At 40.2% G+C, this 12,778-nt stretch overlaps 1 protein-coding gene across 1 annotated transcript; it reads left to right on the top strand.

The window, feature by feature from the left end:
- The first annotated feature begins 1,987 nt into the window (after positions 1-1,987).
- Positions 1,988-6,093, top strand: en1a (engrailed homeobox 1a). The gene is made up of 3 exons (XM_065006241.1): positions 1,988-2,543; positions 4,834-4,836; positions 5,105-6,093. The coding sequence occupies exons 1-3, from the start codon at positions 2,015-2,017 to the stop codon at positions 5,422-5,424; spliced, it is 852 nt and encodes a 283-aa protein (XP_064862313.1). The 5' UTR covers positions 1,988-2,014; the 3' UTR covers positions 5,425-6,093.
- The last annotated feature ends 6,685 nt before the right edge of the window (positions 6,094-12,778 follow it).

The raw sequence follows: 12,778 nt of genomic DNA, 5'->3' as shown, positions 1-12,778 counted from the left end.
TAGCTAAAAATATCTTCCATCAGATGGTTCCTGAAATGTTTCTAGTATGGCTTAATATGTGTGCGTGTGTGTGTGTAAGAGAGAGGGAAAGTCTCAAACTATCATGTTCTTATATTATTTTCTAAACAAATTCACTACCTCGACCTGATACAAAAAAATGTTAGGCTGCATGACGAGCAAAAATGTGCCTCTCCAATAGTTTATGATGACTCTAGGCCTATATATTCATTTCAATGCCATTGCGCAATGCACCATTGATGTGTAAAAACGATTTTGGAACCCCTTGTTCTCTGGAATTGTCGAGTAAAATGTGCTGGTAGTCTACATGGTGATTGAACATTTTAATTAAGTATTTGAGACTGCAGAAACGGACCATTTCTCGTGCACGTATCCAAAGGCGTTTACATTACAAAACCTACACCCATCTCTCCTCTGTGGAAGAGCAGGCTCCAGAACGCTACATGAGAGGTGATATGAATTACCAAACGTTAAGCCTTCAATAAACTAATTTGTGTAAATAGCGTCTCTGAGGACCTTGGTATTATTCAGTTCATTCCGCTTTATCAGTACCCTGAGAAGAACGTGCTTCTCGCATGCCTGTAGTTGAGCCTCAGCCCCGCGCACTATTTTGATTAAGCCTCCTGCGCGGGAATGATGACAGCTTTTGACTGCCTTTTCACCCTTCTGGTTGTTACTAGTTACCACAGGCACAAGGTCAAAATTGGCTATATTTGTAATAATTTATGAAAACAAATATTTCCTTTTTGGTCTAATTTAAGGTTAGCAGTGCGGTTAAGGTGAAGCTTAAGGCTAGTTTTAAAATCAGATTTTAAGAAGATACATTGTAGAAATAGGCGGGGTTTATGATTTTGTGGCTGTGATGGACGCCAATCTGAACAGTCGGAATGAAGAGTAATTAAAACCTATGAATTTTCCTTTGCGGTCTCTCTTAAGGCATCTCTTTGCAGGCAAGATTGCAGTCCCTGCGCCCATTTACTGTCAGAAATGAATTGCGTCTCACAACAGCCACACAATGGTTACTAAACGGGATAACGGTAGTGTCCTAATTAGAATTTAATTAAGTACCAACAAATAGCTTGTGGATAAAGATTTCAGTTTTGTTGGCCCAAATGTAATTAAACAATGTGGGCTGGACGTGTGATTGCGTTGCAACTGCAAATGGCCTACACTATTCATTATCATTATACATTTGTTTTGAATTAATGTGAAGTACCGGTATAGGCATTCAAATCGCTTCTGTTGGATCCTTTTGCTGTGTGTGTGCGCGCGCCTATAATGCCATTCCACCCCTGTTCACCAGTGACTATACCCTACCTTTAATGATTAACGCTAATATCAAACGTCCCATTTGGCTATAGCAACATTGTACAATAATCGAAAACACCATACGCCTAGCCTGTCTTAGTGACAACATATTTTGACCGAGGTGAAATATCCGTATTTGTTATTATTGTATTCTCCTATAGGTCTAGCATTCGTTTGCTGAGAATAGACAAGGTTGCAGAAGGCGCGTAGCGGTGATAACCTCTTGTTTGGTTTTCTTAAAACCCATTTGATAGCATGCAGCCTACTTACCCAGAGTTGCGAGACATTATTGGACGTCGTCACCCGTGTCCAAAAGTGTATCGTTCATTGATTGGCCCACTACACGTTCGAAAGGGTTCACGTGCTTCCGGTTGGTGTGGGAAATGTTATGTGAGGAGTTGGTGAAGATCGAACTGTCATACCTACAGTGGTGAAAAGCTCGGGGCTGCGAGAGGAGAGCGCAATGCCTTGTCAGTCTTGTCATGTCGACGACCATGACACGTTGGAGCGTTACGCACGAGGGATGTCAACAATTTAGAAATCAAAAAGTGCCCCAAATCAGAGAGGTATTAATGAGCCTTTAGTGGTCACCGTATTGCTTCATTCTTTTATATTTGGATACCAATACACACCAACAAGTGGAATTAGTTAGGAGCCTGGATCGACCCTTTTGCAGTCCCTTTCAGCAATGGAGAAGCAAAGGGCTCTACACAGCCCGGAGTCTAGTGAAGGGGAGAGCGTTTCTCCTTCTCGCAGTCTGCCTTCGCCGCCCATCCTGCCTCTCCAAGTAGCGCAGCAAGCGCACAGAACCACGAACTTTTTTATTGACAATATTCTGCGGCCAGATTTCGGCTGCCGGAAGGAGCATGGTTTAGGGGCTAGGGAACGTGCGCAGACTTCCAGCCGAGAGCGCGCCCAACCTTTGGTCGCCAGGCCGAATCATCCTGGAACCCCATGCCAGGACTCTAACTGCAGCAGCGACAGCACTTCTTCCTCCACATCGTCCTTGGCCTTGTCTCCCACCCCCCAAAAGAGCACCTCGTCATCGAAGGCTGACGAGAGCTCTGGAGGCAGCACGCCAAAGTTCGGCGAGAACACACCTTCTGTCATGGTTGTGAACGGCGGTAGTGGCGGCGCAGCGCCCAAAGCCGAGTCCCAGCCGCTGCTGTGGCCTGCCTGGGTGTACTGCACTAGATACTCGGACAGGCCGTCATCTGGTGAGGCAATAGTTTCTTGAACAAGCTTTTGTCAGGGTATTGTAGCCTAATGCGTAATGTTATAAATGCCTTATTGTCCCTTGCAGAAATATAAGTATTTCCTCAACATGCTTGTATTTGATATATTTGTTATTAATTCGTCGAAGTTGCACATTTATACTTAAATTCAACTGCATTTTATACTTTATTTTCACGCTGTGATAAATGACAATATTTGTAGGTAATGGCGTAGTGGTCCTGTTACTGCATGAAAAGAGTGACTGGCTGTAGAGCAGGCTAGCATATATTATTAGAAAAAAGGTTCTGGATAGAACCAAAAACTGTTATTTCTATGCTGATATATGGCACCCCTAAAGGTTCTGTACAGAACCGAAATTGTTTCCATATAGAACCCTATATGGAACCCAAGGGTTCTACATGGAACCAATTCTGGTTTAGTGAAGAAGAGCCCCTGGGGTTCTGATCAAATAACCCTACAAAATGGTTCTATATACAACCTTTATGGGTGCCATATGAAGCAAGCAGTATATTGTAGGCCTACTCAATCTTTTTCTCAACAGGAAGCAAACTTTTGCACATTTAAATGATTACATATCATATGTAAATAATCCATTATTCAGGCCTACTAGAAAAATATATGGAACAAAAAAGCTGAAAATAGGCTACTTGGATATTTTTGTGTTAATTCATTTTGAAATAGGACTGTGTGACATCTACTCTGTTCTACCGAGAGAAGTCAAATAAATTGAAACAGTGAAAAATAGAGTAGGGGCTTTTCAAGAGCAGCATTGGTCCATTTGAGAACATATCAGAATATGTAAACATCATTTCATCGATGACTGTGTGGCCTAACATTTCACCCTCCTTATTTGCAAGTGAGATCTTGGTCCTGGTCACTGGTTTCATCTTGTGGACTCACCCCAAAATGCCTTGCAGATATGACATATTTTAAAATGTGTCACTTAACATGAGAACATACTCCATTCATTGGATTGAAAGAGAGATAGAGCTCGTACATTTAACAGAATACACGTTTAGGCCAATATAGGCCTATACAGGCTATACATTTACATGATTCCTAACCTCTTATTAGACCATGTACCATATATATTTAAACATTCCAATGAGACATTAGAAAAATAAGGTTACATTTAATACAATTTAAGAAAGTGCATCAGGGAAAAAAACTAGAATAAGAATCTCAGTGATGTCAACATGTTGAATTAATGAACTGTCTTGATAGAGAAGGCTGTAAATGATCTGAGTATGCAATTAGTGTAATCCCCCAACTACATGTATTTAATACATGTTAGGCTACGTTAAATGGGAAGCATGCACAATGTTTATTTTGTTCTAAGTTCCACAGTCCAATGGTTCCAATGGCGTTTTGGCGAATAAATGGGCTTTTCATAATTACCATAAACGTGTCAAAAATATAGACTGTGTTTTATGCCGTAGGTATTGATAAAAATCAGTGCAACAATAATGACATGAAATTTAAAGCTATACATTTCATCTTAAACAAAAACTATTCACTGAAGAGTTTATATTTGTGTTAGAAAATTATATAGGATTAGGCCTAGCATCAAAATACAATTTTAAGAAAGATAAAAACGGATAAATTACATTTCCTGTTTCTCATGATATTGTTTATTTGTTTGTTATTTGTTTGCACCATGATAACAAAGGACACAATTTAATATTTAAATGTATACTGTAGCGTAAGCTACCCTTATGCACATAGGCCTATACCTGGGTCTGCATTTGGTACAAAATATATTAATTCCTTTCTTATGTCAACAGCTAAAGATCACTGAGCTTCAACGATTTTTTTTTATTTATTAGGCCTATAACTACTTGTGATCAATGAAAGGCCTATAACCGACACAGTTGGCCAATAGTCCTTAAACAATTGTATGTTTTTAAATAGCTGTAGTTGGCTTTAGTAGCCTACAGTTTTTTGTTTGCATATTTTTGCTAAATAATTATGAAAGTCGACCTACAGCTATTGTTCCCTTCACACAAAGGCCTGCCGCTCAGTGCACTATGGAACTTATTCTTCTCAGGACATCATGCTATTCATAGTTATTATTGAGGGTCTACCATTGGGATGACCATACCGTTAGACTATAGCAAAGTATTCAACTATAATAACGTTTATTGTTATTATTATTTTTATTAGCCTACCGTGATTATATTGGTTATTTTTATGATTATACAAAATAACTTTTTTTAACTAGGCAAGTCAGTTAAGAACAAATTCTTATCTTCAACTACGGCCTAGGGACAGTGGGTTAACTGCCTGTTCGGGGGCAGAACGACAGAGTTGTACCTTGTTAGCTCGGGGATTTGAACTTGCAACCTTTTGGTTACTAGTCCACCACTCTAACCACTAGGCTACCCCAGTAGCGGTTATTATTTGTGTACGTTGTTTTTATAATTAGGGTATTATTAAGCCTAAAATCTGCAATGGAATTGGTTTTTGGTGATGATAGTGAGACTAGGTGATTGGCGCTCGCTGAATATTTACATTCCCGTTTTTATTGTCGTCCCTACTGTAGGCCCAAGGACACGGAAATTGAAAAAGACGAAAAATGAGAAGGAAGACAAGCGACCCAGAACGGCGTTCACGGCTGAGCAGCTCCAAAGACTGAAAACGGAGTTCCAGGCCAACCGTTATATCACGGAGCAGAGGAGACAGTCTCTAGCTCAAGAGCTCAACCTCAATGAGTCACAAATCAAAATCTGGTTCCAAAACAAACGGGCGAAAATAAAAAAGGCCAACGGCTATAAGAACGGCCTGGCTCTCCAGCTCATGGCGCAAGGATTGTACAACCATTCCACCACCACCATTCAGGAAGACAAGGAGGAGAGTGACTGAGACTTCGCTTGCAGGAGTCACCTTTTGGGGGCACAATATTTGTGGAAAGTCAAGGCTATTGTAAAGAGATTTTCCATTAGTTGATAGGGCTAAATGTGTAGCCTATATGTGGACATAAACTATCAAAGTATGCCTACAAACTACAAACATGAATGAAAATTAATAGCCCATAATGAGACGTTGTATATTTAATTTAAGAAGAAGGGGTAAGCTATAGGAATATGACTACTCATCCCGCACTTGCTGGATAATTATATGATTGTTATCTTTGTCGCTTTAGGCCTAATGTGTTGTGATCTCTCTCTTATATCAAACCTCGATGAACATACAGACTGTGATCTGCCACTTCAAGCCAAAGATTTTATCGGAAAAAACAGCCTGAAAAAACTGAATCTCCCTGTTATCGTACCTTTTTCCTGAACTGCGAGTCTCTAACAATCAGTAGACCGCTGTTGTCATTAGTTGCCTGCCGCTTGATGTAAGCCCCTCAGTTTGGGTGGAAAGGATATATGACTCAACTCGTGTTGGATTCACCTTATATTGGAATACTACAAAGACAGCAGCATCAGACTCTCTTGAAATATATGTAATCTCCCTCCATGATTAGAGGGGATGCATATACTAAGCTACATCTAAACAATGTTAACAAATAAACATTTTTCTATTGGAAAAAAGGCAACACTGCTCCTTTTTTGTATGTTGCACTGCTCTGTGCAAACGATTACATGAATAAATCGTAGTGTCTATGGAGTTGGTTTGCAGCTCATTGGTTCAAGTGAGTGGGGTAACTGTGTCCATATTCATCCCGTATATTTTACAAAGGGACATTTTATTATGAGAAGCGTGATGATATCAGGCCTGTTCAGAGCGTTGCTGAGCATGAAATTGGCTTGTCGTGCACCACAGTGCTCACTCATTTGCTCAACTATTTGTGTGCTAGGCTAGAAATATAAAACCGACTATTTGGTCTTGTATCAAATGTTGAGCCAGACAGAGCGCACCGCTCAAAGCTTGGCTGGATTCACAGGTCACGCGGTTCTCTTGAAAATCATGCTAGCGCGAGGGTCCACAACGACGAGTAAGGAAGATTGATTCATTTTTCACTTTAGGCCAAAAGCCTACTGCAGTGGGCAAAAAAAATAAAAAAAAATAAACAAATTTAAAAATTAAAAATAAAAAAACGCTTTTATTACAATTACAATCATAATGATCTGCCTTTTCGTGTATTTGTATTTATTAGGGATCTCCATTAGCTGCTGCCAAGGTGTAACCGATGTGAAATGGCTAGCTAGTTAGCGGGGTGCGCGCTAATAGCGTTTCAATCGGTGACGTCACTCGCTCTGAGCCCCGAAGTAATTGTTCCCCTTGATCTGCAAGGACGCGGTTTTTGTGGCGCGATGGGTAACGATGCTTCGTGGGTGGAAGGTCCCTGGTTCGAGCCCAGGTAGGGGCGAGGAGTGGGACGAAAGCTAAACTGTTACAAAGGCAACAAAATATAGAACAGTACATTATATAACATTTTTACACCACTACATATCCACAATACAAAATGTCACAATGTATGTGTCTGTACCTTTGTTGTGTGTCTCTTCACAGTCCCCGTACCGTATGGTATTTTTACCTGTTTTTTTTTTCAATCTGATTCCACTGCTTGCATCAGTTATCTGATGTGAAATAGAGTTCCGTGGCTCTATGTAGTACTGTGCATTCTTGTACCCGAACATTTAGATATTAGCCTAATCATTTGAGAATAAATTATTCATTTGAATGATGATTTACACACGATGCAGAGCTGCATTTTATCTTAACGGATGAAATCGAAGAGCAGATATAGCCAATCTACCCTTTCATGAAGTCGATAGGAAACGCTTAAAGTCAGCTCAGACTTGTTATTTCCTTTGTGGAGATAAATGGTCCTAGGTAAATAATAATCCCTTTTGTTTTTCATGTGGCTTTTACATTTTTTTTTACTAAAGGGAACCCATAATAACAAATCTTATACAACTTAGATGAATCATGGATACTATTTACACGCAACCTATTCGAAAGGTCTTTGTCAAGTATGTAGGACGAAGGCCGTAGTAAACATAATACATCGATAATAACTAAAGTTGGATGATAACTAAAGTTGGATATGCTTTCACCATTATGAGCAAACTGACAAAGATAGGACTCAAGATTCTCTCTCTCGCTCTCTCCTCCTCTTGAATGGATGGTCAGGGGGGCAGAACATAATGTGTACAAATAACGTGTAGACTCCAAATTGACCGCAAAAAGACCAAACATATATAACATTTGACTAAAACATAATCATTTCAAACCTTGCTTACATTGTTATAGAATCACATATCTCTCTCTTATGTGTGGTAATACTTTGGAACAAATGTTCTAAATTAAAATCAATTGGAGCTGATTTGCTGGTGTTTTTACAGTATTTTATGTCCAGCAACTAATATATATACAAAAGTATGTCGACACCCCTTCAAATTAGTGGATTCGGCTATTTGAGCCCTTTGCTGACAGGTGTATAAAATCGAGCACACCGCCATGCAATCTCCATAGACAAACACGGGCAGTGGAATGGCCTAACTGAAGAGCTCAGTGACTTTCTGGCACGTTATAGGATGCTACCTTTCCAACATGTCAATTCGTCAAATTTCTGTCCTGCTAGAGCTGCCTTGGTCACTGTAAGTGCTGTTATTGTGAAGTGGAAAAGTCTAGGGGCAACAACGGCTCAGCCGCTAAGTGGTAGGTCACACAAACTCACAGAACGGGATCGCCAAGTGTTGAAGCACGTATAGCGCGTAAAAAACATCTGTCCTAGGTTGCATCACCCACTACCGAGTTCCAAACTGCCTCTGGAAGCAACGTCAGCACAAAATGTTTTGTCAGGAACTTCATGAAATGGGTTTCAATGGTCGAGCAGCTGCACACAAGCCTAAGATCATCATAAAGTTTGGTGGAGGCTGTTTTTCATTGTTCGGACTAGGCCCCTTAGTTCCGGTGAAGGGAAATTTTAACTCTACAGCATACAATGACATTATAGATGATTCTGTGCTTCCAACTTTGTGGCAACAGTTTGGGAAGGCCATTTCCTATTTCAGCATGACAGTGCCCCCTTGCACAAAGCGAGGTCCACACTGAAATGGTTTGTCGAGATCGATGTGGAAGAACTTGACTGGCCTGCACACAGCTCTGACCTCAACCCCATCGAACACCTTTGGAAGGCCAACTGCGAGCCAGGCCTAATCGCCCAACATCAGTGCCCGACCTCACTAATGCTCTTGTGGCTGAATGGAAGAAAGTCCCTGCAGAAATGTTTCAACATCTAGTGTAAAGCCTTCCCAGAACAGTGGAGGCTGTTATAGCAGTAAAGGGGGGACCAACTCCATAATAATGCCCATAATTTTTGAATGAGATGTTCGACGAGCAAGTCTCCACATACTTTTGGTCATGTACGTATATTGTTTATTTATTTATTGTTCAGAAAATTTGGGGGCCAAAATAAAATCACCAGGGCCAAATTCGGGCTGTGGGCTGTGTCTTGGGGAAACCTGCTATATAGGCTGTGGAGATAAAGATATTCCTAACATGCTTCTTAAAGGGACTCTCCAATAGGTGGAGGTAAAATAATGTCAGGACATTAATATAGGCCTAACATTATTTTGGTGATTTACCCAACCAAATCTTGTATAACCACAGGAACTAGCGTCAATATCCGTTATATGTCTATGTGTAAGCGGTGATGCCGATTAAATCTCAGATGCAGTTGACCTAGGCCTAGTAAAGTCTAAATCGAAGAGCGCTTGTGTGAGTGCGTGTGAGTGCGTGTGAGCGTCGACCAAACGAGAGTGCCAGGTGAACTAACGATGCGTTGTTTCTGTCTTCAAGTTGAAATATGATTTTGTTTGTTGGCTACTTGTCAATATATATTTTTTTTCAATATTTTACAACATTTGAAGGGACAATCTGGAGTTGGTACGTTGCTTACTTTACATAAGGTGGGCTGCATGAACTTGAGACTGTAGACCAAAAACATTAGTCAGAAGAATATGTTTTACCAGTTGTTATGACTGCCTGTTGGTTACCGGATGATTTTAACAAAACAAGTAATACAAATAACAACAAAAACAATAATAATAACGATAACAATAACAATAATAGAAACAGGACCATTTTTATGTTTTCTATAGACCTATGACCATCGGTGACCTAGATCATGTCTGCCTATTCTAGTTTATTTTATAGCCAACCAGAATTTAAGTAAAACATGCCTCTTTCGAAGTAAATTCATCCACAAGCTTTGATTTACATTTGACATATTTATTGATGATTTTGATAATTTTATAATAATGTTTTATTAGCCTGCCTATTCGAAATGTACCAAAACTTTTGCTTAATCGAGATGTTTTAATTAGGGCCTACACCCTGATTTCTAAATTAATTTAAATAATAAGCTGAGCAATGTTATTTTTTAAACTAATATTTGAACTTAAATCATCAAACGAATGGTTTATTTTGGTAGAAGAAAGTAACTTTTCCTATCTTATTTGCCAACGTGAATTAACAAAAATCCATGAAGCTAGCTACATAATCGCAAATGTTTATTAAATTCCCACAATGTAGGCCTAATTCACTTTGTAATTTAAAATAAATAATAATAGTCTACCGAATAAGTAGGCCTACATTGTTTTCAACTTAAGCTGAGTTTTTCAAACAGGTTATACAGCGAGAAATTCACCGTAAATATTTTCATTTGGCCGCCGTCGTATAATTTTTCTGATTTTATAGCACCCATTAGTCCTTCATAGCCTATATAGAATAGGATGTCTATTCCAATATATTGATGGATGTGATTATCACAATACTTTTTTATTAGACATCAAGTATAGACAAAAAACGATAATGATAAAATGAGAAGGTGCGCCAAGGATGTCCCACACTATCTATCACGCTTTTAGACACGGCACTAGCCATGTACAACGGCACCAGCCGCCTTATCAGCGTTGACATTACACGCAGTCTACAACTCAAGTCGAACACATTATAATTTGTTATGCTTAATAGCCAGTATTGTTACATATACTGGATTTGGGCCCATTTTCTGAGACAGAACAGTGTAATTACTTTTGTCCAAATTACATATTGAGTGAATATCTTCCTGAAAAACCAACCTATTTCCGCTGGCAAAGAGGTCATCTGTCATCCATGGTACTATGCCCGAGGATATAGGCTAAACCTCTGCTACAGTACAATACATGCTCATACTATTTTTGTCTTTCAGAGTCATTCTGGATTCAGAGACAAATGTTGTGACAGGTGGGCTGGATCCCTGCCTGTGAGTGTTTCCTGTACTTTGTCTGTTTTCTGAAATGATTTCAGAAATGGGAAGAGAGGCAGAGGTTTGTGGAGTGGCAAGTGGATCATGGACATAGAGCCACACTATAAGTGGTTACAGCACAATAAAGAGTAGTCCATCAAATAAACAAGTAAACAATGTAGCAAATAAAAATATTATGACAGAAATGACATAATTATATCTTAATATAATGATGCCCATTCTGATACATTATTTTAGTATAATGTATTTTTGTTTATACAATATTATAAACCACAACAGATCATATATAGGGAAAGGATTGAAGTCCGTGTCTACGTGCATGATGACAGATGGGGGTGCAAACAACAAGACAATGAACTAAATGAGAATTTCCCCACCCAGTAGCTTTAGGGATGTACTGTAACCGTGTGCTGTGTTTTTACGTATTTGTTTAAACATCTGATACAGGAAGACCCTAGGGTGCAGAGTGTCCATAACACAGCCTGTCCTCCGGCTATGATACAGCTTTCATTTACATGCAAATGAAGGCAATAAACAGAAAACACAACAGAACTTCACTGCATCGTCTTCAGTAATGAAAAAGATGTTGCACTCAGTGCTATAACTCCAATGTATCAAAACACCAACACTCTTTTTTCTGTAGGCTCCTTAAATGTCGGAGCGGGTCTTGTGCTCCAGGTTGGCGTTGGACTTAACCGTGTCCGGAGGAGACCAGACAACAGACAGGAATGTCCCAGTGTTGCTCTGGGAGCTGTGAGCCTGTCTGTCTGGGTCATGCAACACTGATCAAACCTGAGTGGAAACCTACAGGACCAGAGCTAACACAATGCTAAGACTGGGGTTGAACATTCACAAATGCGCACATGCACACACACACACGCACACACATACACACACATACACACTCCTAAAATGGGGGCAGGCACTGCTGTAATCCTGATTCGACACAAGCTACTGTCAGGGGGGGTCTCGGCCATTTTTGGATGGCCACACGTCACGTCGGAGATATCCTTAGTGCCCTCCGGCACTAGAAAAAGGACACTGGTCTGTTCCCACTCTGTACAGTGAGTACCACATAACACACTCTTTGGTCTTTGATCCTTGGGAGACAGGCAGCATGACAGACAGACACACACATACAGACACATGCCTGTGCACACAGATACCGACATACAAACACACAGATGGAATGGGTAGACCCTATGCAATGAAGGGTTGTGTTCCTGAAGTAATGGTAGAGAACACCACATGCCGTCCTCTGTCTACCAGGCTGTTGACAAGTGGGCTGCCTGCATGTGAGGAGCAAGGCAGCAGTTGTGGTGAGAAGGACTGCTGTTGTTTTGTCAGGAGTAGTTAACAAAAGTAGCATTGAGACATAGCCTACAGGCCTCCCACGCCGCAGCGTAGTGTGTGTGTGGGCGTGTGTTTCTATATGTATATGTGCTTGGCATACAGCCGTGCAATCATACACTATTGCATAGATTACAAGGTGGATATAAGCAGAATTGATTATGTGTGAGTGTGTGTGTGTGTTCAGGATTTTGTATACATCCTGTTGGTTGTGGGTATTAAAACCCTCCCTGTCCCCCATCACTACTCCATTTCCTCTATGGCCCACCATGCTAACCGGATTAGCCCATCCTCAGACAGACAAGGCCATGCGAAGGAGCCCAACGCTGAGCCAGTTAGAACACACTGCTCATAACAGCGGACCTACTATTCGCTGTGTTCCGACTAGCCATACGTGATGATGTGGCTCAATATGACGCAAGACAGCCATTTTGTCTCGGACATTATGGTTTTGGACTAGCAGGTTGGTCAATGTCAAAATAGTCTGTAGTACATGGACTTTCCTGTGAAAGTAAATATGATAATGTATGACTAAGTATAATGATTGAATTTTATGTAAATATATAGTATATGAATAGCATTTGTACACTTTGATATGTCAAATCCATGCACATTACCAAAGAGCAAAGATACATCATCTTAATCCAACTGTAATTGTACAAT

The sequence above is a fragment of the Oncorhynchus nerka genome, linkage group LG3, assembly GCF_034236695.1.
Source record: "Oncorhynchus nerka isolate Pitt River linkage group LG3, Oner_Uvic_2.0, whole genome shotgun sequence".
In the NCBI taxonomy this organism is placed as follows: domain Eukaryota; kingdom Metazoa; phylum Chordata; class Actinopteri; order Salmoniformes; family Salmonidae; genus Oncorhynchus; species Oncorhynchus nerka.
Note: the sequence above shows the minus strand (reverse complement) of the source record. Positions and strands in the feature narration are given on the sequence as shown.

Bases quoted from the DNA above. Each gene is read 5' to 3' on its own strand.
- en1a (XM_065006241.1), top strand. From the start codon at position 2,015: ATGGAGAAGCAAAGGGCTCTACACAGCCCGGAGTCTAGTGAAGGGGAG.